The sequence below is a fragment of the Caretta caretta genome, chromosome 3, assembly GCF_965140235.1.
Source record: "Caretta caretta isolate rCarCar2 chromosome 3, rCarCar1.hap1, whole genome shotgun sequence".
Classification (NCBI taxonomy): domain Eukaryota; kingdom Metazoa; phylum Chordata; order Testudines; family Cheloniidae; genus Caretta; species Caretta caretta.
The window spans coordinates 159771382-159798332 of NC_134208.1; the positions used below are offsets into that span (position 1 = coordinate 159771382).

General features: G+C 46.0%; 1 protein-coding gene across 1 annotated transcript in view; it reads right to left on the reverse strand.

Annotated features, from left to right (window-relative positions):
* DNAH14 (dynein axonemal heavy chain 14) overlaps window positions 1-26951 on the reverse strand; it is a 485531-nt gene that overhangs the window by 42676 nt on the left and 415904 nt on the right. The window contains exons 75-78 of the mRNA XM_048843312.2: window positions 22852-23008; window positions 21769-21979; window positions 12481-12583; window positions 5849-6076 (exon numbers count right to left, since the gene is read on the reverse strand). Of these exons, the coding sequence (XP_048699269.2) occupies window positions 5849-6076; window positions 12481-12583; window positions 21769-21979; window positions 22852-23008 (699 nt within the window). The remainder of the gene's footprint in view (window positions 1-5848; window positions 6077-12480; window positions 12584-21768; window positions 21980-22851; window positions 23009-26951) is intronic.

Sequence of the window (26951 nt, forward strand, 5' to 3'; positions counted from 1 at the left end):
GAAGGCCGTGGAGGAGGCGACGAACCTTGTTGAATAGGTGTATATGAGTGAGGGCGGCTCAGTGTTATGAGATGGGTAGCAGGAGTTAACGCAGTGTGAAATCCATTTGGAAGGTCTTTGCCTAGAGAGTGCCAACCCCTTTGATCTGTCTGCTATCAAGATGAATAACTTTTCGGTCTTTCTGAAGGGTTTTGTTCTGTCTAGACAAAAGGCCAGAGCTCTTCTGACATCCAGGGTATGCAGTACTGCATCCTGGGGGTTCAGATGCAGTATGAAGTAGAAGACGGGCAAGTGAATTGTCTGACTGAGGTGGCATGCAGAAGAGATCTTAGGTAAAAATTTGGTGTGAGGTCGAAGCATGACCTTGTCCTTAAAAAACAATGCGAAAAGGGGATATGCCATCAGGGCCTTTAGCTCACCAAACCATCATGCCAACGTGATGGCTATCAGGAATGGTGTCTTTGTCAACAGATGGAGTAGTGAACAAGAAGCCAGAGGTTCAAAGGGAAGTCTTGTGAGGCATTTAAGGACCAGATTGAGGTCCCATATTGGAGATGGATGTTGGACCACTGGGTAGAGGTTTCCAAGCCCTTTTAGGAACCATCCTGTGGTTAGGAGGCTAAAGATAGAACAGCCCGAACAGCCCTGAATGGGGGTGTGTGAAAGGCTGTGATGGCTACCAGGTGGACTCTTATTGAACTAATCAATAAACCGGAAGTTTTTAGGGCTAAGGTATAATCTAGTATATCTGGAAGTGATGCAATCATTGGTGAATGCTGTCTATGGCCACACCAACTGGCAAAATGTGTCCATTTCTGACAATACATGTAGCAAGTAGATTGTTTCCTAGGGTGTAGTAGCACTCTTTTTACTTGTTGAACAGGTGATCTCTACCCCAGTGAGCCCTCTCTTAATCATGTTTGAGAGGAAACATCTTGAAATTGGGGTGAAGAATTCTCCCGCGGTCTTAGGAGAGGAGGTGGGGAGTGTTGTGAAGAATGATTGGACAGCAAACAGCCAGCTGTAGGAAGTAAGGAAACCACATTTGCCTGGGCTAGGTGGGGGTTATTAGGATGACTTGGCCCTATTCTTTTTTTGTTTTGAGCAATGTCTTTCCTATTAGAGGAGTTGGAGGGAACATATACAGTAGGGTTGATGACCACTGAAGCTGAAAAGCATCCCTTAAGGACTCGGAACCCAATCCGCTCTTCGAGCATACGTGGGTGCATTTCTTGTTTGCTTCTGTGGTGAACAGATCTATCTGGAGAGTGCCCCACTGGTGGAATATGGGATGTAATATGTTGGGATTTATTTCCCATTCATGGTCTTGGAAGAAGTGTCTGCTGAGTGCATCCACAGTAATATTCTGGGTTCCTGCTAGACAGGCTGTTGTGATAGTAATACGGTTTTGTATGCACCAATTCGAAACTCTGACTGCCTTGGTGCAAAGGGATGGGGAACTTGCTCCCCCCTGGAGGTCAATGTAAAACGTGCATGATATATTTTCCATCATGATTTTTATGTGCTTGCCTTTGATTAGCAGTAGGAATCAGAGACCGGTGCATCTTACTGCCCTGAGTTCCAGGAGATTGATATGTAGCATCATCTCCTTGCTTTGGATCATGTGAGTTTCTAGATGTGCTCCCCAGCCTAACAGAGAGGTATCCATTGTTATAAGACCATTGGGGAAGGATTTGTGAATGGAACTCCTGTGCACACATTGTGATGGTTCTTCCACCAATTGAGAGATTGTTTCACAAAGGCAGGTATGGAAAGGAGCATATGTAGACTGTGTCTGGGGAGCAAGTAAACGGTTCTGAGTCATCCTTGGAAGCAGTGCATTCAAAGTCTGGTGTACTGAAGTTGGTGGCTGACATGTGATTCAGTAATTGAATGTAGTTCCTGACCATGGTTTGTGGACTGAGTTGAATCATGTTTGCTACATTGGTGAGGGCTACAAACCTGTGTTGAGAAAGGTAGGCTCTTGCCATCACTGAATTGTGCCTCTATGAATTTTGGGCTCTGTTCCAGGGTCAATGTTGATTTTTGTATATTCAGTTGTAGACCCAATTAGAGGAAGAGGCCTTTCTTGTGGAGTTGGGCTGCTACCACTGATACGATCTTTGAAAAGACCATTGGGGCAGATAATAGGCTGAAGGGGAGCACTCATTTTTTAAAGTAATCCTGGCCAATAACAAAGAGGAGGAACCATTTGTGGGATGAATGGCTAGATGCATAGTGATGTGGAAATATGCACTGTTGCTAGCAGTCTTTGTGCCTTCAATTTGTAATGTCTAAGTTTAACAAAGGCACACTCACGTCTCGCGAGCACCCCATGGCCAAGTGCACACTCACTTTCTCTCTTTGGTGGGTCTTCAGGGACTCAGTCCTGTGGCCAAATCATACACAGTCTGTCTACAGGGGCCTTTTCAGTGCCCTCTGTAATGCCTCTCTCAGTTTGTTCCTGCTCTGGAATAGAGAGGTGCCTCAGGGCTCCTTCCCTGAAGGCAATGTGTTTGCCCTCTCAGGGCCTTTCTGGCCCCAGCTCTTCAGCTGGGCCACTACAGTTCAGTTTCCCCTCTGAGGTGCCTCTAAGTCCAGGCCACTTCCCTCAGTGACTAATGGGGGGTTGGGAGGACCGAGGTGCCCGCCCACTAGTCCAGGTCCCAGCTCAGGGACCCTGTAAATAGCAGCTGATGCTGTGTCCCCTTATCTAAGTTGCGCTGCTGCTCTAATTCCCTGGGCCACTTCCCTGTGGCATCTTCACCCTTACTTCAGGGCCTTGTCTTGATGGAATCCCTGCAAGCAGCCTAAGGCTCCTTCTCGCTCTCCCCGGTTCTGGCAGAACTACCTCATGTGTGCAGCTCCCTCAGCCAGCCACACACCATCCATGCCCCTCCAGCTCTACCAAGGAACTGAATTTGTACTGGCCCTGCAGCTCTTCTTATACTAGTGTGCTGGGCCCTGATTAGCTGCTTCCCACACAGCTGCTCTAGGCAGGTTGGAGGACCTGTCTACTGCCCTTTTCTGGGGTGGGGTGTGACAGGGTCACAAAGCCTGCAGCAGGGGGCCTCAGAGCCTAGTCCACCCCATCACACTAAGCCAACAGTGTCTTGAAGTTTGAGGGCTGAAAACCAATCCCCTTGCTCTAGTGAAGGAATTATCACTGCAAACATCACTATTTTGAATTTCCGCACCTTCACATAGATGTTGAGTAGTCTCATATCTAGGATGAGTATCCAACCTCCACTCTTTTTTGATACCAGGAAGTACCTTGAATAAACCCCCTTCCCTCTGTGCTGCATGGGGACTGATTCTAGAGCTCCCAAACATAAGATAGTGGTGAAGCATGCTCTCATTAAAGACGTCCCTGAAGAGGGATGGAGAAGGGGGAAGTGAAGTTAAGTGTATTGAATAATCTGTGGAAAAAATCTCCAAGACCCACTTGTCTGTAGTGATTAACTCCCAGGCTCGCTTAAAGTTCTGAAGGTGTTTGCCAAAGGAAGGAAGGCTCGTGAACTGGTGCAGCAGGAGAGGATGAGGATGGTAGTTCACACTCTCAACAGACATGCCAAAATTGCTGTTTGGAAGTGGATGGGTGTGAGGCAGAAGGCTGAGAAGTGGATAGTTTCCTTCTCTGAAACCTCTGCCTTCTTAGGTGTGGTTCATATCATAGGCGCTGACTCTGTAGGTGCTCTGAGGCAGGAGCACCCATGGGGAAAAAATGGTGAGTGCAGAGCATCCACCGCCAGCTCCCCTATCAGCTCCCCCCCACCAAGGGCCCCATGGTCATATCAGCGCCTTCCCCTCCCTCCTTTCCCACACCTCCCGCCCACCACAATCAGCTGTTTTGCAGGCAGGAGGCTGGGAGGGAGGGGGAGTAGGCGGGACAGGGGTGGAGTGGGGGTTGAGTGGGGGGAAGAGGCAGGGCAGGGGTGAAGCAGGAAGAGGAGGAACTTGCATGGGGCCTTTGGGGAAGGGTGGAGTGGGGGTAGGGCCTGGGGTTGAGCACCCCCCAACATTTTGAAAACTCGGCACCTGTGGTTCATTTGCCCTCTGAGGGGGGACAAATTGGATTGGGCGGGATCTTTGTGCTGTCTGAGACTTGCCGAGTTTTCTCTTGTATGAAGGGGTATAAATGCCAAGAGAATGCAAAGTCACTCTGGAATCCTTCAATATTCACAGAGGCTCATCCATCAAATCTGTGAACCATTTAGAACCATTGAAAGGAAGGTTCTTGACCATGGTTTGAACCTCCTTAGGGAAACCAGAGAGCTGGAGCCAGGAGGCTCTTCTCATTACCACTGCTGTGGCAACTGAAAGAGTGGTGGCATCAGCAGCATCAAGGGAGGCTTGCAACATTGTTCTAGCCAATAGTTAGGCCTCTGCCACAATCACTTAAAACTGCTCCCTGTGTTCTGCTAATAGGTGGTTGACAAAGGAGGTGAGTTTGGTAAAGCAGATGTGGTAATATTTTGCCATCAAGGCCTGATAATTGGCAATTCTGAACTGAAGAGAGGCTGAGGAGTAAGCCTTTCTTCCTAATAGATCCAGGCACTTGTGATCTTTATCATGTGGTGCTGATTTAGCATGGTGCTGCCCACCACATTCCTTCACCACATCTACTATCAGGGAGTTAAGTGAGAGGTGGGAAAATAAAAACTCTTGAGTCCTTTGCTGAGATGTAATACTTCCTGTCTGCTCTTTTACATGTAGGGGGGAATGGAAGCTAGTGTTTGCCAAACAATCTTTGCTAGATCTAAAAGAGCCTCATTAACAGGTAAGTCTATAAGGGCCTCTGAAGGTGGAGGATATCAAGCTGCTTATGATGAGGCCCCATAACTTCCATTTAGTTTGGACTAATTCAGTCTCCCTTTTGTAATGTTTCCTATCAACATTTGTTATTATCTGTTATTGTGACATCTTTTGAATGTTCACATACTTTTTACAGTTGAGCCCACAATTAGGGTAAATTGGTAGGTTCAATTATCACCATAGAGCTCAGCGCTGTTGTATCTAAACTAAAAACCTACTGCCTGAGAATAAAAAACAAAATTAAAATGTATCTTTTAAAAAAGTAGAATAACAGAATTCACTAGTGTTACTAAGTTCCAATTACTAAAAAGTAACTACTATCCTATCTAAGCAACAAGTAACTATAAAATGGATATTAATGTTGTTCCATCTGCTCTGCCTAGGGTGGTTGCCAAGATCTGAGTGGAAGTTAGGGTCTCAGGCTCTTTATACCCTTGGGAAGGGGAGCATGAGGGCACGCAGAGTGTGAATGCGAGCCCTACTGCACACTGCGAGTGAAAATATTTCAAACTATTGCGCTGGGGTGCCCAACACACCATGAGTGGGATCCACATGTGCAGTGATCAAAGAACAATTACCTGTTGGCTTCAGGAATTATGGAGACTTTGTTTCTCCACAGAGTTTTCATGATCCATACCACTAGTGGTATTGGAAGGAATATGGGGTACCCTTCCTGTATTGTAGGGAAAAATGATACATGGTGGTCTTCCATAATCTTCTCTTTTTCAGATACATCTATAAATACTTAATGATCCCTGGGTTCTTCCCAGGTCTGACCCTGGAATGTTTACTTTTTATTTTAAACTTATTGGGATTTTGTCTCCCAGAAACTGAATAGTTCCTGGGAGGCAAACTTAAAATCAAAGTACAGCATAAGCTAATCATGGGCCTGAGACACTGAATTTGTGTACTTAGGAAACCAGTTCAGACCCATCTCTAGCATAAGCATTCATGAACCTAGGAATTAGAGTTCCAGATAACTTGTTTGTTTGTTTCTTTCGGGGTTTTTTTTTTTTTTTTGAAAAATACTTACTTCTAAATCAGAAGAGTTAAATTCATATGGGACATTCCAGCCCAAAGCTCCATATTTTTTTCTTTCATGGACTACAGCATTGAAGAAACACAAGCTGAACACCAGCTTCTTCCATGATAAGCCACATTCAGGCTTGTTGAAGATAATTTCCGTTACCTCTCCACTGCCACTGTATCCAAATGTCTGAAGTAATTTTCCCTTCAGACCCTGAGGTGGTTCTATTGCCATCTTTAAAAAAAGAAAAGAGGGAAACAAGGCAAGTGTATTACTACTATTATATTTTCTAACTAATATGCTGCAGGCAGATTGATGAAATCTAACAAAACCCTTTTACACTTTTTTTTAGTGGATTAGTTATTGAATTGGATATGATCAATTGGAAAGAAAGAGAGATTACTTACAAGTAACTGTTGTTCTTGGAAAGTGTTGTCCCTCACACTTGTAAGATATAATACTCCTTGTGTTGAGCTGTGGAATTTTACTAGTGATCAACATCCATTGGTGCCAGTCTCCTGACCCCCATAAGGATCCACGAGTCTTGAACCACGTTCCTCAGGTCCCCAGGCAACCTTTGCATTTTGGCTACCATCTGGAGGCTTGCTAGTAACTGGTGGGCTCAGTGGCTAATGGAACCCTAGCCCCAACAAAGGCATTGGCAATCAAAGTCCTGGTTGGATGAGTGCCCGGCCCCACCTATTGGTCTGGCTGTGCTATTTAAACCAGAAGGAGACAAGAAAGTTATCTGTGCAACTGGGTAGTTGCTACATTGAACCCTGCCTTTTTGCCTGACTCCTGAGCCATGCTTTCCTGACTTGTCCCTGGTTCCTGCTTCCCTGCCTGCTCCTGATTCTGGTGTTTCTGAACTTGCTTTCCTGCCTTGTTCCTGATCCATGCCCCAGTCTTTGATTCTGACTTCCACCTCTGATTCTGACCCTTGACTTGGTTTACTGACTCCTAACTCTGACTTGTAGGTCTGACTAGCCAAACCTGTCATGCTACCCGTTTACCCCCTGCTCCCTCTGTGGAGGATTCCAAGGGTATAAAAGAGGGTGCGGCCCCAACCACCCTTCAATTCCTTTGCCACTTTTGGAATTCTTTACCTGAGACTCCAAAGAAGAGGGGAAGGTGAGTAGAGAGTATGAATATACAGCAGCAATACTCTCAAAGAACAACAGTTATTGGTAAGTAACCTCTCTTTCCTCTTCAGCTGGCCTCCATATATTCCCACTTGTGAGAGATTAGAAAGATGTATAACCCCTGAGGAAGTCTACGTGAACAAGGACTGCAAACTACCAACATGAGCATCAGCTGTAGATTGCAATACAAGAGAATGTTGGAAGTGATCATAATTTCATTCTCCCACATCAGACCTCAGCAAAGGACATTTCTATTTCAATATATTTACATACAGGGCTTCACGCAACAGCTGTGCAAATTCTACAAAAAAGACAGAAGGCCTGCAATGGATGTATCAACAGTACTGAGACCTCAGGTCAATTTGGGGGAATCCAGGGACCTAGGCACTTCATCAACTGTGCCAGAACCTCAATGGTAATAGGTCAACCCACAGGGATCCAGGTGCTTTGATGCTACATCAACAGTATTGGGATGTCAGCATCAAATTAGGTCAACCCTGAGAAATCCAAGGGACCCTTAGCACACATCAAGGATGCTGGAATTAGACTGACCCAGAGGAATACAGGGACTTTGACACCGTGACAAGGATGCTGACTTTGGTGATGAATAGGTCAGTCTGGAGGGATCAGGAGACTTTGGCAGCATGTCACCTGTGTTGGTACCTCAGTACTGAATTAGATTGACCAGGAGGGATCCAAGGACCTTGGTGCTGGTTGGCACCAGGACCTTGGCATGGGGCTCACCCAGATAAGACCATGGAGATGGGCCTGGCTTAAGACAGGAACACAGCCACTTTAAGTTAATGGATGGCAAAATTGATGCTGGATTTACACATTGCCAGACTTAGTGAACTGGGCCTGAGGAGCCTCCCCTATCAGTAGGCGAGTTTGAGGTGGCCTTCCCACTCCTGCGGGTCATCCAGATGATACCTGTGCCCCTTGGGTACCATTTATTCTTTATTCTTCAAACTGAAGAAACCTGTGCTGTTAATCTAACTGATTAAAAAGAAAATAGTCACAAAGGACAGAAACAAAAGAAAGAAAAAGATGAGGAAAGCATCACACACACTATGTGATTCAGGGTCACTACACCTTCAGCAGTTAAAAATGAATGGAAGGGCAGCTGAGACCACTCCCCCTCTCCTGGATGCCATTCACTAGAAAAAGTCTGCAACATGATGCCAGGGGTACTGAATCCCACAAGTGGGACTAGAGAGGCCACTTGAAGAAATCTAAGTGATTTCAGTGATGGCTGATTACAACTATCCTTCTGAAAACCAGTGGGTTAGACACTACTATTTTCACCATTTTTTGCATAAGCGGGGCATTTTTCCTGAAAACATTACACAATATTCTGTAGGATATAATGTAAATAAACAACTCATTAGTTTTCAATTACACTGCTTCTGAAGAAATATTTTAATATAAACAATATAAATATATAATTTTTTCCTGAAAGTTGAGTATCAATATTCAGCAGAGATTATTTTGTTTTTGCCATCATGGTAGTCATGTGGTCATAAATTTAGGAATTAAAGTGGAACTATTAAGCATTGAGCAGGTGGAAATAAACCATGGAAGTGTTGAATTTGGGCCTAAAGAGTCAAAGTAATATATGAAGAACTACTGCACTTTATAAAAATTTCTGCGGTGGGATCTCTGCCATTGAACAACCACCGCTTTTGAGAAGGAGCACAGCTGTTATGTTGCCCTAACAGGAAACTCAAATCAATTTATCTGCAGTACTGAGACCTGATTTTTTTTTAGCAGATAGTCTTCTGAAAAGTGAATGCAGTGTGAAGCTTAATCTCCTGCTTTGAGCAGGAGCTAAGGGCATTATGGGGGATGGACCACCTTGAATTCTTCTCAAATAGCCTCCTCTAGCTGACCCAACAGCACCATCCAGCTCTTCTTAGCCACAAGAATGAGTAAACCTAATGACCTTAAAGGATGTGTGTATATAAAATGACATATTCCCAGAAAACCACTCAAATTAAAAGAGTGGAAAATGGAGCACTCATCCACCAAGAAAAGATGTGACCATAAAAATTCTGTTTATTTCTTCAAGGAAAACAAGAAATGAAAGTGTTTTATTCGTGACACCATCTTCTCCTAGAGCACATTCATTTTATTTCATTGCTACAACATACACTTGTATCAAACTCTTGAACTTAAAATACATTTAAAAAACAAATCTAGGATGTTTGAATTCTGACTTTTTCTTGTTACTGCAAGAATAACATTCAGCTCACTTGGGGGAAGGGAATAAATATTCAGTAGTCAGACAGGTCTTTATAAATGTCTTTAGAAATGTCTCTTTTTTATATGGAGAGACAAGGTGTCATAAATATAAAGGGAAGGGTAAGCCCCTTTAAAATCCCTCCTGGCCAGAGGAAAAATCCTCTCACCTGTAAAGGCTTAAGAAGCTAAAGGTAACCTCGCTGGCACCTGGCCAAAATGACCAAGAATTCCACCCTGTAGTGTTTCTCAGCAAAAACTGTCTGAGAGAGAAAGCAACTGGTCAGTCAGTGAAAAAGAATGTTACGCCATTGTCTACGCTCTGGAAAAGCTACGCCCATATGTTTGGGGACGGCGTTTCCACCTGCAAACCGACCATGCTGCACTGAAGTGGCTTCACACCGTCAAAGAAACTAACAAAAAACTTCTTCGGTGGAGTTTAGCTCTCCAAGATTTTGATTTCGACATCCAACACATCTCAGGAGCTTCTCACAAAGTGGCTGATGCACTCTCCCGTGAAAGTTTCCCAGAATCAACTGGTTAAAATCGTCCTTGAGATGTGGAAAATACTGTTAGTCTTTATGTACTTGGTAGTATATTTAGAGATGCATGTGTCTTATTAACTCTGTTTTTCCTAGAGCTCCAGGAAGAAATCCCAGCCAGTGTTTCACCCTAGCTGAGATTTGGGGGGCGTGTCATAAATATAAAAGGAAGGGTAAACCCCTTTAAAATCCCTCCTGGCCAAAGGAAAAATCCTCTCACCTGTAAAGGGTTAAGAAGCTAAAGGTAACCTCGCTGGCACCTGACCAAAATGACCAATGAGGAGACAAGATACTTTCAAAAGCTGGGAGGAGGGAGAGAAACAAAGGGGCTGTGTCTGTCGGTATGCTGCTTTTGCTGGGGATAGAACAGGAATGGAGTCTTAGAACTTTTAGTAAGTAATCTAGCTAGGTATGCGTTAGATTATGATTTCTTTAAATGGCTGAGAAAAGAACTGTGCTGAATAGAATGACTATTTTGGTCTGTGTGTCTTTTTTGTAACTTAAGGTTTTGCCTAGAGGGATTCTCTATGTTTTGAATCTAATTACCCTGTAAGGTATCTACCATCCTGATTTTACAGAGGTGATTTCTTTACTTCTATTAAAAGTCTTCTTGTAAGAAAACTGAATGCCTTTTCATTGTTCTCAGATCCAAGGGTTTGGGTCTGTGGTCACCTATGCAAATTGGTGAAGATTTTTACCAAACCTTCCCCAGGAAGTGGGGTGCAAGGATTGGGAGGATTTTGGGGGAGAAAGATGTGTCCAAACTACATTTCCCAGTAAAGCCAGTTAGAGTTTGGTGGCAGTGGAAATCCAGGGACAAAGGATAAAATTAATTTGTACTTTGGGGAAGTTTTAACCTAAAATGGTGAAAGTCAGCTTAGGAGGTTTTCGTCCAGGTCCCCACATCTGTATCCTAGAGTTCAGGGTGGGGGAGGAAACTTGACACAAGGCCATCTAGTTCAGAGTAGAATTGGGCTGTACGCAGTGATGAGCTGCCAAAATCTTAACAACGGGTTCCCTCCTCACCCCACAAGGGGGTCGTTGCCCACCCCCATGGACTCCTGCCCCATCCAACTCCCCCGCGTTCCTTGACGCCCCATCCAACTCCCCCGCATTCCCTGACGCCCCACCCAGCCCCATCCACCCCCCTCCCCTGTCCCCTGACTGCCCCCAGAACCGGGCAGGAGGATCTCGTGGGCCACCCTAGTGGGTGCCCACCCCACCCCTAAGAGCCAGAGGCACCTGCTGGAGGGGCGAGGTGGGGAGTCCCGGAGATGCTTACCTGGGACAGCTCTCAGGAAGCATCCGGCAGGTCCCTTTGGCTCCTAGGGGTGGGGGAGCGTAGCTAGGGCAGGAGCCGGGAGAGTGGCCGCTCCCCCACTGATCACATCAAAAGTGGTGCCTTAGGCGCCGACTCCCTGGGTGCTCTGGGGCTGGAGCACCCACAGGGAGAATTTGGTGGCTGCAGAGCACCCACCGGCAGGTCCCCGCCCTGTGGCCGGCCCCAGCTCACCTCACCTCTGCTCCGCCTCCTCCCCTGAATGAGCCGCCCCGCTCTGTTTCTCCGCCCCTCCCCTGGCTTCCCGCAAATCAGCTGTTTGGCAGGAAGCTGGGAAGGGCTGAGAAGCAAGCGGCGGCTTCCTGCTCAGGCCGAGGGTGGTGAGCTGGGGCGTGGAGCAGTACCCCTGGGCGCCCTCCTCTCCCCCTCCCGGGTTACCTGCTGCAGCGTGGGCGGCCCTCCTCGCGCCCCCCTCCACCTCCACCAGCTCACCTCCGCCTCCCTGGGCCTGAGCCAGAAGCTGCGGCCTGCTTCTCAGCCTGCCCAAGCTTCCCACGCGAACAGCTGAGTCACGGGAAGCCTGCGGGGGTGGAGAAGTAGAGCAGGGTGGCGCATTCAGGGGAGGAGGCGGAGCAGAGGTGAGCTGGGGCCGGGTGCGGGGAGCTGCCGGTGGGTGCTCTGCACCCACCAAATTTTCCCCTTGGGTGCTCCAGGGCTGGAGCACCCAGTGGCCTAAGGCACCACTTTTGGCCGGTTAAATTTAGAAGCCATTTTAGAACCAGTTGTCCCTCGCAGAACAACGGGTTCTAAAAGGGCTTCTAAATTTAACAGCCGGTTCTAGTGAACCAGTGGGAACCAGCTCCAGCTCACCACTGGCTTTAGTGCACAAACTGGGGGAACTGGAGTTGAGTTCCCTCATGAAGGTTGGGTGGTGGAGTGCAGAGTTTTGGTTTGGCTCTGTTTCTTGTTAAGATAATATTAATATTAGAATGAGAAATTTGAAATATTCAAATTGAGTATTCACAGCAAAAACCACAACAACTTTCTGATTGTGGTGTTTTAGCAAATTATATCAACCCTTACCCAGGGGCACCAGGCTAGTAATATTTTTGGTGGTGCCCAGAATGGGTCCAAGCAGAGCTGTCTCATCCATAGGACAGACAAGGGCAACTGCCCCAGGTCCCGCACTTTGGGGGGGCCACACGCTTCAGGGGGCCACGGGGTCCAGAGTGGCCTGGGAGGTTAGCGGGGGGCCTGGTGCTGGCAGCAGCGAGTGGCCTGGCCCCAGCCTACCCCTCTCTGCTCCGCCTTGCCCGCTCCTGGTGTTGCTTGGGGAGAGTTGGCAGTTGCCTCAGTCCATCCTATGGATGGAATGTCTCTGAAAATATAAGCCCAAACATTGGTGGAACCCATATTATTTGCCGCCTATGCCCTTACCTTAAAACCTTTCTGCAGGATAGGTAGGGGGAAAGAAGGATCAGGCGTGGAACTTAACCATAGTCTAAACTGAGGATCCATGTTTATGCTTGGCTGGGTAAATCTGTAAAGACAGGCAGTTTGGAAACATAATTATTATTCTACCAAATATATAAGACAAGATGCAAACTTTTAACAATCAAATTTCATTACCATTTGCTCAAGTAATTTAAATGAAACAACCTGGACAGAAATAATGTGATTTCTCCAGCTTTTGTCTTACTCTTCGAAGTATTAAGCATTGAAAGAGAGCTAGTGGGTCTTGCAAAAGAGAATCTCAACCTTGACATCATGGTCCAGTTCTAATGTGATGCTATCCACTCACATTAGAACCAAAAAGGATGTACTATAAGACTGGGAATTGTCATTCCCTACCTGGTAGCTAATTGATACGTACTGGGGGTGCCAGGGTCAGAAAAGACTCAGCTGCATTCCAAGTGAGTGGTGCAGGGGGTAGAGGAGAGAATTCAACAGGTTCATAGCAGGATCCCCTTTCACCGATCTCTGGCAGCAAACCCCACAGCCCCTACCTTTTGTTCACGGATATACTGGATGGTGATCTTCCCTTTTCAGATATTGTAGGTGAACTCCTCACTCACTCCTCGATAATGAAAGGCACCTTCAGCCTATCTGCTCATGCCATGAGGGGCCCTCCCTGGTCAGACTAATCTCTAGGGTAGTAATGGGGGACAGTTCTCTTGCCTTCAGGGATAAGGGTACTGGTGGGCAGCAATAGTAGCAACAGCTGTATTCCACTGAGCCTCCACTGAGGTCCAGGTCAGGTGCTGCTAGCTAAAGTCAAGGAGCTGTAGCCTTTCCCCAGAGCTCAGCATATGGTAAAACAGTGCAGACACCAATATCTTTGACAAATCAGAAGTCTATGTGATTTTCTGAGCATGGTAAGCCCAACAATCATAATTGAAGACTAGAGGATTCTCTGTGTCTGGGAAAAGTGAGAGAAGGAAGGACTGTGAATTGGTAGTGGGTATTGTTCACCACAAACCTGAGGTCCTTTCTTGGGGCTGAGTGATTGCAATATGAAAATACGCGTCCTTCAATCAAGGACGCCATACCAGTCTACTGGATCCAGTGAGGGGATGATGGAGGCCAAAGAGCCCATGCGGAACTTGAGTTTCTTCATGAACTTGCTGAGTTCTTGCAGGTCCAAGATGGGCTTTTGGTATTAGGAAATACTGGGAATAAAAGCCCTTGCCCTTCTGCTCCTGAGAAATCTCTTCCACTGCCCCTAGCGATAGGAGTGAGTGCACCTCCTGTATAAGGAGTTGCTCGTGAGAGGGGTCCCTAAAGAGGGATGGGGAAGGCAGGTGAAAGGACGGGAGGGCACAGAATTGGATGGAGAATCCCCTCTCTACTGTGTGGAGCACCCAGCGGATAGTTGGGACAAAAAGGTAAGGCGGGGTGGATCCAGATCTTGCTCCGGTGTGCCGGCCTTGACTGCACCTTCCAAAGGCCGGTTTGGCCCCTGAAGATGGCTTGGATTGTCCCAAGCCCTGGCCAGAGAGTTGACATGGCCTTCTCCTGCCACTCCGATTTCTCCTTCTAGAACCATCTTGGCAGTTCTGATGACTGAACTGCTGAGGAGGCTGTGGATGGAAGTGTCTCTGCTGTGTTGAAGGTGTATAGAGGCCCAGTGACCTGAGGATGGCTCTGGAGTCTTTAAGGCTGTTTAGTCTTTTGACAGTTTTCTCTAAGAAGAGTCTCACCCTCGAAAGGCAGGTCCTGAATGGTTTGCTGTACCTCATATGGGAGGCCAGAAACCTGGAGCCACAAGCCTCTTCTCAGAGCCACTCCTGTGGCCATAACCCTGGTGGCCGCATCTGCACCGTCAATGCTGTCTGTCCTTGAGATCAGTCTCCCTTCCTCAACCAACGCCGAAAACTCGGTACGGGAGTCAGAGGGGAGCAACTCCGTGAATTTAGCCATCACCGAGCAGGTGTTGTAGGAGTACCTGCTGACACTGGCCTGCTGGTTGTATATTCAGAGTTGTAATCCCCCCATGGAGTAAACCTTTCGTCCAAAAAAGTCTAATTTTTTTGCATCCCTATTCTTGGGGGAAGGGCCTTGGAAGCCTTGCCTCTCCCGCTGATTAGCAGCATCCACCACCAGAGTCAGGCTGGGGGTGGGAATAGAGATGTTCGTAGCCCTTGGAGGGCACAAAGTACCAGCATTCATTATGCTTTGCAGTAGGTGGCAGTGAGGCTGGGTTCTGCCACAGGGTCTTATTCAAGTCCATTAATTGTTTTGATTAATGGCAAGGCAATACGGGAAGGGCCAGAAGGGGCCAGGATGTTGACATAGGGTCTGCATCATCTACAACTTCCTCCACCTTAATGCCCAACCCCTAGGTGACCTGGTGCAGCAGCTGCTGCAACACCCTGGAGTCTTCCAGAGCTGGGGCAATTGAAGTGCCCGCCAGGGCCTCATCTGATGAGGAGGAGGAGGCGGCGGCGGCCACTAGGGGAGGTGGTTGCTCCCTACCATCCCCACCCAAGGGATCTCATGAACCTGGGGGGACTGCGATAGGCTGGCCTGGTCCCGGTGCTGTGAGAGGTGTGGGGGCTGGTACTGGCACCGAGCCCCACGCTGGTGCCTGGTGCAGCATGTGCGCTGGGGTTGTTGTAGGCGCCATCGCAGCCAGCGCTGATAATGGAGGCAGCACTGGTTCTGTTGGCAGTGCCAAAGGCACATTGTGCACTTAAGTCACAATCTGTGTCACTGACGCCTCTGGTGCCGAAGGTGTGCTTGAGGCTGGTGCTGATACCGAGAGTGGCATCACAGCTGTCGACATTAATGACTGAGGCAATGGCTCTGTCACTGATCGTGGTGGAATGAACATCACGGATGCCACTGCTGCTGTTCCTGAGTCGGACCCACGGCTCCGACCCTGGGCTTAATGAAAGGCCCACTGAGTCCAAAAGGGTCACTGAGTCAGGTGGGACCTCCTATGGTGCCAAGAGGTGGATCTTCTGCTCCTACTATATTCAGAGCAATATGAGTCTGACTCCGACTCAGACAGGAGGACCAGGGTGGCACAGCTCCTCTCAACATAAAGCATCGAGAACCAGGGGACTGACTGTGCTCCCTTGATGGAGGTGCTGAGGTGATGGGGATCGGTGTGCCGTCATCACCCGTTTCCCTTTAGACTGTCCAGGGTGCCAGGATGGAGCCTGCGGCGCCGGCACGCCTTCCTGTCTTGGTGGTGAGAATGGTATTGTGAGTCTGAGCAGGACCTGCACTGCCACAAAAGCCTCCGGGGTGGATGGGAGAGGCAGGTGCTCCAATGGGTTCAGTGAGCGAGATGGGCCCAGATTCAACTGCCTTGCTTGAGCAGGTGTCAACGTGGCCCGCCTCTGAGCCATGGCCCGACTGAGATGCCACTGGTGGCTGGTCCCTGGGTCTGTCTGAGGGGGATCTGCCTCTCTCTGACCTCTTTTTCTTCTGTGCCGGTGACTGGGACCTGTGCCGAAGGCTGGAGTGCCCCTGAGGGGCTCCATAACAGTGCTGAACTTCCTTGCCCATGTCTTTCTTCGATGCCGGATCTTTCAAGGATGGTGCCGGAGCACTTTGTGCCGAAGACGACGTGCTGGGAGCGGGATCCCCTGAAGCAAGAGCAAAGGGAAGTTCCAGCTATTGTCACTCTATATTGAGCTCCATGAAGGCGTGACTCCAGGGGGCACCCAGGCAGACCCAGAGATGCTGCTAAGTGAGAAATTCTCTGGCTACTGTGCATGTGCACACACCTGATTGGAATTGACATGAACAAACACTCGAAGAAGAACTTAACTTTCATGTTAACACGGGGGTAGCCGTGTTAGTCTGTATCCACAAAAACAACACGGAGTCTGGTGGCACCTTAAAGACTAACAGATTTATTTGAGCATAAGCTTTCGTGGGTAAAAACCTCACTTCTTCAGATTCTTCAGTGTTCAGGAAATGCTGAATAGTTAATGTGACTTTTTTCTGTATTGTAGTTTAAATAACTTACCAAAACAATTGAAACTGGTGTGATTATATTGTATTATTTTGACAAATAAAATTTGCAGAATTTTGCAGAATTTTTAATTTTTTGGCACAGAATCCCCCCAGGAGTAACAAGACTAAGGTCCCAAGTTGGTGTTGGTTTCAGTACTGAAGGAAAGGTTCTGACAAGGCCTTTCAAAAACCTGGTATGACTGACCTGTGAGCAGCCAGTCATTGAGGTAAGGCAATACTGGGATGCCCTGGCAACACAAGTAAGCCGCTACCACAGATAAAATCTTTGTGAAAACCCTTGTGGCCACTGAGAGACCAAAGGGAAGCACTTTGTACTGATAATGTTCTAGGCCCACTGTAAAGTGGAAGGACCTCCTGTATGCAGATAAATGTCTATGTGGAAATAACCATCCTTCAAACTGAGTGCTGCACTCCGTGTTGCCCTTGTTTAGAGAGAGGATTATGGAGGCAAGGGTGATCATCCTGAATTTTGAATGATGTATGAGGATATTCAGTTGTCTGAAGTCTAGAATAGGTCTCCAAGTTCCCCTCTTTTTGGGGATGAGGGGGTATCTTGAATAAAAGCCCTTCCCCTGGTACTGAGGAGGGATTGGCTCTACAACTCCCAGCTGGAGTAGGGAGAACACCTCCTGTCTAAGAATCCTCATGTGAGAAGTGTCCCTGAAGAGAGATGGAGATGCAGATTTTGTAGTAGGTATGGACAGAAATTCAATTGTACAGCCAGTGGTGATGATGTCATAAATCCATCAGTCCAATGTAATAAGGTGCCATGGAGATAAGAAATTACCTAGATGGCCACCAAACAGCATGTGATGCCAAGTAAATGGGAGGACTGGTTTGTGTCTGAGGGGGATGACATTTTGGCCGGAGACTGGTGTGAGAATGATTGAAGGACATTCTGTCTGCTATGTTGTGCTCTCTGATACTTCCTGGGAGGTTCATAGAATCATAGAATATCAGGAATGGAAGGGATCTCAGGGGTCATCTAGTCCAACCCCCTGCTCAAAGCAGGACCAATCCCCAACTAAATCATCCCAGCCAGGGCTTTATCAAGCCTGACCTTAAAAATATCTAAGGAAGGAGATTCCACCACCTCCCTAGGTAACGCATTCCAGTGTTTCACCACCCTCCTAGTGAAAAAGTTTTTCCTAATATCCAATCTAAACCTCCCCCACTGCAACTTGAGACCATTACTCCATGTTCTGTCATCAGCTACCACTGAGAACAGTCTAGATCCATCCTCTTTGGAACCCCCTTTCAGGTAGTTGAAAGCAGCTATCAAATCCCCCCTCATTCTTCTCTTCCGCAGACTAAACAATCCCAGTTCCCTCAGCCTCTCCTCATAAGTCATATGTTCCAGTCCCCTAATCATTGTTGTTGCCCTCCGCTGGACTCTTTCCAATTTTTTCACATCCTTCTTGTAGTGTGGGGCCCAAAACTGGACACAGTACTCCAGATGAGGCCTCACCAATGTGGAATAGAGGGGAACGATCACGTCCCTCAATCTGCTGGCAATGCCCCTACGTATACATCCCCAAATGCCATTGGCCTTCTTGGCAACAAGGGCACACTGTTGACTCATATCCAGCTTCTCGTCCACTGTAACCCCTAGGTCCTTTTCTGCAGAACTGCTGCCGAGTCATTCGGTCCCTAGTCTGTAGCGGTGCATGGGATTCTTCCGTCCTAAGTGCAGGACTCTGCACTTGTCCTTGTTGAACCTCATCAGATTTCTTTTGGCCCAATCCTCTAATTTGTCTAGGGCCCTCTGTGTCCTATCCCTACCCTCCAGCGTATCTACCACTCCTCCCAGTTTAGTGTCATCTGCAAACTTGCTGAGGGTGCAATCCACGCCATCCTCCAGATCATTTATGAAGATATTGAACAAAACCGGCCCGAGGACTGACCCTTGGGGCACTCCACTTGATACCGGCTGCCAAGTAGACATGGAGCCATTGATCACTACCCGTTGAGCCCGACAATCTAGCCAGCTTTCTATCCACCTTATAGTCCATTCATCCAGCCCATACTTCTTTGACTTGCTGGCAAGAATACTGTGGGAGACCGTGTCAAAAACTTTGCTAAAGTCAAGGAACAACATGTCCACCACTTTCCCCTCATCCACAGAGCCAGTTATCTCGTCATAGAAGGCAATTAGATTAGTCAGGCATGACTTGCCCTTGGTGAATCCATGCTGACTGTTCCTGATCACTTTCCTCTCCTCTAATTGATTCCTTGAGGACCTGCTCCATGATTTTTCCAGGGACTGAGGTGAGGCTGACTGGCCTGTAGTTCCCAGGATTCTCCTCCTTCCCTTTTTTAAAGATGGGCACTACATTAGCATTTTTCCAGTCGTCCGGGACTTCCCTGGATCGCCATGAGTTTTCAAAGATAATGGCCAATGGCTCTGCAATCACATCCGCCAACTCCATTAGCACTCTCGGATGCAGCACATCCAGCCCCATGGACTTGTGCTCGTCCAGCTTTTCTAAATAGTCCTGAACCACTTCTTTCTCCACAAAGGGCTGGTAACCTCCTCCCCATGCTGTGCTGCCCAGTGCAGTAGTCTGGGAGCTGACCTTGTTCGTGAAGACAGAGGCAAAAAAAGCATTGAGTACATTAGCTTTTTCCACATCCTCTGTCATTAGGTTGCCTCCATCATTCAGTAATGGGCCCACACTTTCCTTGACTTTCTTCTTGTTGCTAACATACCTGAAGAAACCCTTCTTGTTATCTTAACATCTCTTGCTAGCTGCAACTCCAGGTGTGATTTGGCCTTCCTGATTTCACTCCTGCATCCCCGAGCAATATTTTTATACTCTTCCCTGGTCATTTGTCCAATCTTCCACTTCTTGTAAGCTTCTTTTTTGTGTTCAAGATCAGCAAGGATTTCACTGTTAAGCCAAGCTGGTCGCCTGCCATATTTACTATTCTTTCGACACATCAGGATGGTTTGTCCCTGTGACCTCAATAAGGATTCTTTAAAATACACCCAGCTCTCCTGGACTCCTTTCCCCTTCATGTTATTCTCCCAGGGGATCCTGCCCATCAGTTCCCTGAGGGAGTCAAAGTCTGCTTTTCTGAAGTCCAGGATCCATATTCTGCTGCTCTCCTTTCTTCCCTGTGTCAGAATCCTGAACTCTACCATCTCATGGTCACTGCCTCCCAGGTTCCCATCCACTTTAGCTTCCCCTACTAATTCTTCCCAGTTTGTGAGCAGCAGGTCAAGAAGAGCTCTGCCCCTAGCTGGTTCCTCCAGCACTTGCACCAGGAAATTGTCCCCTACCCTTTCCAAAAACTTCCTGGGTTGTCTGTGCACTACTGTATTGCTCTTCCAGCAGATATCAGGATGATTGAAGTCTCCCATGAGAACCAGTGCCTGCAATCTAGTAACTTCCGTGAGTTGCCGGAAGAAAGCCTCATCCACCTCATCCCCCTGGTCTAGTGGTCTATAGCAGACTCCCACCATGACATCACCCTTGTTGCTCACACTTCTAAACTTAATCCAGAGACACTCAGGTTTTTCTGCAGTTTCATACTCGAGTTCTGAGCAGTCATACTGCTCCCTTACATACAGTGCAACTCTCCCACCTTTTCTACCCTGCCTGTCCTTCCTGAACAGTTTATATCCATCCATGACAGTACTCCAGTCATGTGAGTTATCCCACCAAGTCTCTGTTATTCCAATCACATCATAAATCCTTGACTGTGCCAGGACTTCCAGTTCTCCCTGCTTGTTTCACAGGCTTCTTGCATTTGTGTATAGGCACTTGAGATAACTCGCTGATCGTCCCTCTTTCTCAGTATGAGGCAGGACCCCTGCCCTCTCGTGCGCTCCAGCTTGTGAGGCTCTCTGGCAGTAAAAGGGCTGAGAAGCAGGCTCTTGCTTAAAAGGAGGTGGTTTGCAATGCCTTCTCCAAGGTGCTAAGGTGTATATACTCAGGGAGTGCAGGGTTGCATGAGAGTCCTGAAGGACTGTAGCAACTCATCCATTTTGTCACTGTACATGTTATTAACCTCAAAGGAGAGATCCTCCACAGTAGGAATTTCCTTGGGGAACCCAGAGAATTGAAGCCATGAAGCTTATCTCATTGCAACCAAAGTCACCATGCAACAGGAAGCTGTGTCAGCTGCATCTACTGAAGCTTGGAGGGACAATCAAGCTATCAGCTTGTCCACTCACTCAGACAATGGTCTGCAACTGTGTTTTAGGTTCCTGGAGCAGTTTAGAAACTTAGAAACTGAACTTAGAAAACTTACTATAATTAATAAAATCATATTTGGAATTGAGGTCTGATAATTTACAATGCATAACTGTAGATTAGCTGAGATAAAACTCTTCCTATTGAAGTGGTCTAATCTTTTGGTGTTCTTGTTGGAAAGAACAGAACTAAGTTGGTGCAGTCTGCTACATTCAGTAACAGCCTGAATCTCTCTGACAGAGAGGATTTAGAAATGGAAGTAGCTAAGTACTTTTTGGGAGCTGGAACCATGAAGGAAGTTGTGGCACTCACATTCACCAGTGTATGTCTAGTAGAAAAATATTTGGATCCAGGCAGATCTTTTTTGTCCAGGACCAAGTATAGGATTGCCGAGGAGGTACAGTTTTAAATAAGCCTCCATTGCTTTTGAGTTCTTTTGGAAAAAAGACCAACAAATGGAGAATTTGTTGGTAATATACCACTCACTCAGACAAAATAGGCATCTATTATGCCTGTCATTGAAGGGTATAGCCACCTGGCATGAAACCTGGTGATTTTTGCTTAGCCGTAAGGTCAGAAGCCTGGTACCGGGTAACTAAAAGACAGAGAAAAAACTATGCAGAATAGAAATCTATCATAAACTACTATATCCACACTAAAAGCAACTATATACAAAATGATTGTATTAACAGTCACAAGTGGACAAGAGACAAATACTGTCCTCAGTTATGTCGCTCAGTCCTGGGTGGTATGAAGGAACCAAGAGTAGGTTGGCATGGCTCTCCTCTTTACGCCCTCTGGAGGGGAGAATAAGGGTACTCAGGTTGTAGGAACTGCCCAACAGATATTGCTGGCCAAGAGTAGAATATATAAACACTCGAAGAAGAAGAAAACTTTTTCCAGTTCCTCTTCTGAGACCTCATTCATACCTCTTGTGTTAAAAAGATTGATATTTGCATTTATATTGATTGCTTCAGATTTGGCTGGGTTAAGTTTATAACTTAATTTATATTTTGAATATAAATAAAACACTTACGAATCAACAATAGTACAAAGCCTGGGCATAAATGATGCAGCAAGATGGCAGTTTTGGAGGAAAACCCATTGTCCTCTCAACAGCTGTGCTTTATGTATCAAATCTTCAGCTTTGCTTCCCTGACCACGTCCCAAAGAAACCATTTTCACATGCTGTGTGCTTCCTTTTATTTCCTGTGCAAGGCGCAGAAGGTGAGCTGCTGGGTCTATTCCTGTGTAACAACATGGAATTGATTTATTTATGCGGCTACCACAGCTGAAAATTATCTTTAGAGTTACATATTTGAAAATATGTCATCTTGAATTACCTCACTTGTAAGAATAGTACTCTGTGTTATTACTTTTGTAATATTATACATTTCATTATAAGGGAATCATGGGGTGAGGAAAAATGGGTAATGTTATATTATCAGAAGAAAGCACTGAGACACTGATCAATAAGAATGATTGTATTAGTTCAAGTATTTCTAAAAATGGTAACTATCACAGCAAATGATACTGAACAGCAGAAGTACTGCTTATCAGGAAAATGCTAGTGTGGTTCAACCAATGTTTTTGGTTAAGTTATTTATTTAGTGTTATTTTAAATATTGCACAGATAATATAGGGCCAGAGCACTCACTCCCATGGAAAAACCACGAGAGGCAGTCTAGAAGGAGAAAAACTCTGCCCATGGATTTTTGGGGAATCCATTTAAAGCCAGGCCTTGTAACTCTGTGCTGCCTCACCACTCTCCTTAGCTCTGGTGACGAGGAGCAGGGCTTTCCCCTACCAGCAGCTACCTTGGAACTGGGTCTTAAAGGGGAATTTGAAGATTGGAGCAGAGTTCCAAGGCCAGATGTACTGGTGGATTGATGTGGAGCATCCCTCACAACCCTCCTTTTTCCTGTGATTTTTGTCTAGTCCCAGTTTCACACTTTGCTGTTCAGTTTAACAGAAGACAAGGGTAACATGAATGCAAAAGTTGGTAACACTCTAGGAAGCAGGAGAAACCTACTGAACATAAAAGCTAAACTAGAATCTGAAATGTAATGCTTCATAAACCAGGTTTTATGTGCCCCTTCTTAGTTTATAAGTATCTCACCATGAGAATGAATAAATATTAATGGAGTGCTGGCATTGGAGTCTTCATACACTTCTTTCAAGTTAATCCCTCCAGTCTGAAGATATCTGGCTCCTAATTTCTCAATAACAAACTTTCGTATTGCACTATTTAAACTTTCTGGTCTGAGAATTTTAATCTAACAATGAAAGACGAGAGAACAAATTCATCAAGTCATTTAAATTAATATTAGCATAATAATCACGCCTGTGATAAAAATAAAGTCAGGTTGTTTTGTACTATACAGTTCTAAAAGATTCCAAAATCTCAACATTTGTGTTTTACTTAACCAATATTAAAACCACGAGGTCATTGTATACCTCTCACTTTACATGAATCAAAAGACATCTACATGGGAAAGTAAAGTACTTATCAAGTAATATGGGAAGAAGTGCAATAAAATCAGGACTAGAAGCTAAAAAGAAGGCGAAAGAAATGTTATTTATCCCATGGTAACTGTGGTTCTTTGAGATGTGTTTTCCACACGGATTCTATTCAAGTTGTGCATGTGTCCCGTGTGTGAGATCAGATTCTTTTGGATAGCAGTGTCCCTTGGGGTTGTACCTGTACCCTGAGAACTTGCAACCACCACAGCTGAGGGCATAAAGGACAGCATAGCCTCAACAGCCACTCAGTTCCTTTGCCAACAAGATTCACAAGAGAACAGGACTCTGATTATCTGGGATGGAGGGTGGCTTGCAGAGTGCTGGAACAATTTGTGTAGTGGGGTTGCTGAGAGCCACTAAATATAGACAGAAACACACTTGATAACCTCTCTGTGGACATAGGTTGCCTTCTAACTTTTTCTGGGAAAGCCATAAAGGGTCTGGGGGAAGAATGTTGGGAATCACTAAGAAAGGGATGGATAATAAAACAGAAAATATCATATTGCCGCTATACAAATCCATGGTACACCCACATCTTGAATACTGCGTGCAGATGTGGTCGCCCCCATCTCGAAAAAGATATATTGGAACTGGAAAAGGTTCAGAAAAGGGGAACAAAAACTATTAGGGGTCTGGACCGGCATCTGTATGAGGAGAGAGATTAATAAGACTGGGACTTTTCAGTTTGGAAAAGAGACGACTATGGGGGGATATGATTGAGGTCTATAAAACCATGACTGGTGTGGAGAAAGTAAATAAGGAAGCGTTATTTACTCCATTTCATAACACAAGAACTTGGGGTCACCAAATGAAATTAATAGGCCGCAGGTTCAAAACAAACAGAAGAAAGTATTTCTTCACACAATGCACAGTCAACCTGTGGAACTCTTTGCCAGAGGACATTTTGAAGGCCAAGACTATAACAGGGTTAAAAAAAGAACTAGATAAATTCATAGAGGATAGGTCCATCAATGGCTACTAGTCAGGATGGGCAGGGATGGTGTCCCTAGCCTCTGTTTGTCAGAAGCTGGGAATGGGCGACAGGGAATGGATCACTTGATGATTACCCATTCCATTCATTCCCTCTGAGGCACCTGGAATTGGCCACTGTCGGAAGACAGGATACTGGGCTAGATGGACCTTTGGTCTGACCCAGTATGGACATTCGTTTGTTCTTTTGTTCTAGTCTGGAGTTCTTTGTGAAAGTGAGGGAAGGGGATTTATTACAGCCCTTAAAAGAATCTCAATGGCAGAGCATATGACATCATGTTAAAAATGCCTCTGTGGATCTCAGGCTATGTTTGATACAACAAAAGGCTATATTCAAAATATACTGGATGCCAAAGAGGTTGCACAAGATAAAGGCCTTAACTTCTGATGCGTGTGCTTTATAACAAAGAAAAAGGAACCCTGATATATGTGCTATGGGACTATCCAAAGGTCAGGCAGCTCTGGAAAAAGGTGAACTCAAGAGTTAAAACAGTGCTCGACCTCAGCAGCCAAACCTCATCCTAAAATTATATCTTAGGTTATTTACCTGCTAAACTGGGTTTAAATTTGACACAAAGACTGGTTTGTGAGAGCTGCACTTATCATCAAGCCCATGATTTTACATAAATGGAAGAGTAGGCTTATTTCCAGCACTGAGCAGTATTTGGACCTGTCTGAGTTAGCAGCCAAAGAAAGAATAGCTTATCACAGTAGACAGAAATGATATTAATTCAAAGAAATCTGGACCCCATTTCTAAATACATTTGAGAAAGCTCAAAGAATGCCAGACCTCTAATTCCACCTAACTCCTCCTCTTTATTCCTCTCACTCCAGTCCCCTCCTTCCCTCCTCTGCCTATTCATGTACTTCTATTTTATTAATTACCCCTATCCTAACATGTAATGTCTATGTAGCATGGCTTGGTTTTGTATTGTCTGGTTTTGCAGCTTTAGTAAGTTGTAATTCCATAAATCTGTTGCAAATCCCGTGAAGCGTGCAGTATTCAGAAACATATAAAAGCTATAAGTCATTTATCTTTTTTTACATTTCATTGTCTGTTTCTTTATGAAAATAAATAGAAAAATTAATCACAAAAAAGTGGATTAACTGCTTCCTCAAGCAATGAACAAGACACCATTGAGGGAGAGGGTGTTATTGGTCTGGGGAGTTGTCATCTACGTTCTCAATGTCCTCATCTTCCAGAATCTGATGTTGCAGTACATGAGGAACTGGAGGAGGTTGAATCTGCTTCTTCAGAGAGGGAGACTTCAATCTAGTCACAGTAGAACTGGGCTTTGTAGCATAAAGGTTTATATCCCACAGAGATCAGTAAGGCCATGGCTGATAGGTTGTTAGGCATATTGTGGTGGAGGGCACAGGGGGGTACAAAGATGGATATTCTTTGTGGGTCCCTGCCCTTTGTCCTTCTTGATTTCCAGTGGTCTGGGAAGTGGTGGGGAGTGAAGATGAACCAGTGAGAAAAAAACAGTTACATACCTGAACAGTAGCTGTGTTCTTCAAGATGTGCTGTGCACATATACATTCCTTTGCAGGTATATGGGTGCCCAACATACTTGAGTCCGTGATTTTTGCCAGAAGTACCGCTCGGCAGCACATGCAACCCTGCTCTCCTCTTGTGCCAAGCCAAGGGAATAAAAGGGGTGTATCTATTGCCTCCCTCTCTGGTCCTTTGCACTGCTATGTATCTAGTGTCTGAAGTAGCAGGGAAGGAGGGAAGATTGTGGAATATATATGTGCCCAACACATCTTGAGAAACAACAGTTACTGTACAGGTAGGAACTTTTTTCTCTCCGAGTGATTGTGTACATGTACATTCCACTGCAGATGACTCATCATCAGTTCCCTTACAGATGCTAGGACTTAGGATCATCTGAACAGATACTGTAACACCAGCTTCCAAAGTTTGCATTGTTATGAGAGGCTTGAGTGATAGCATAATGTCTGGAAAAGGTATACAGAGACAACCCCATTGCTGCTTTGCAGATATCTGTTATTGGGATGTTACTCAGAAAAGCTGATGAAATGGACTAAGCTCTGGTAGTGTGAGATGTTATTCTCAGTGGAGGAGAGAACTGAGCAATATCATAGTAGAGTTTAATGTAGTCAGAAATCTAACATGAAATTCTCTGAGCTGACATGGGTTGGCCCTTGATTCTGTTGGCATAGGCTACAAAAAGCTTGAAAGAGCTCTGAAGGACCTAGTGTGGTCTAAATAGAATGCCAGAACACTGGAACATCTACAGTGTGGAATCTTGCAACTCTGAAAGTGTGGGGTTTTGGGAAAAACACTGGAAGATGGACAGTTTGATTCAGGTGGAAAGTTGACACTATTTTTGGCAAACTTTGGGTGTAGATAAGGCTATGTCTACACTTATGGCAGTGTGTAGAATACAGACACTGCATGGTTCCCTAGCACACGTGTAAATAGCAGTGTAAATGGTGAGGCACTGCTTAGCTGAGTAAAGCCACCTGAGAACCTCATGGCTCTCTACATGCCCAAGAAGTGCATCCCATGTCTATGTCCTGCTGTAGCTCCAGCAGCAGGGAAAGGCTCTGGGTAGGGGGAGGCAGTGGGGAAAGGCTCTGCAGTGCGGAGTCTTTTACTGCAGCGGGGAAAGGCTCTGGTAGGGGGAAGTTTTCCCCACTGCAGCCTTTCCCTGCTGCCAGAACCCTTTTTTGCTGTAT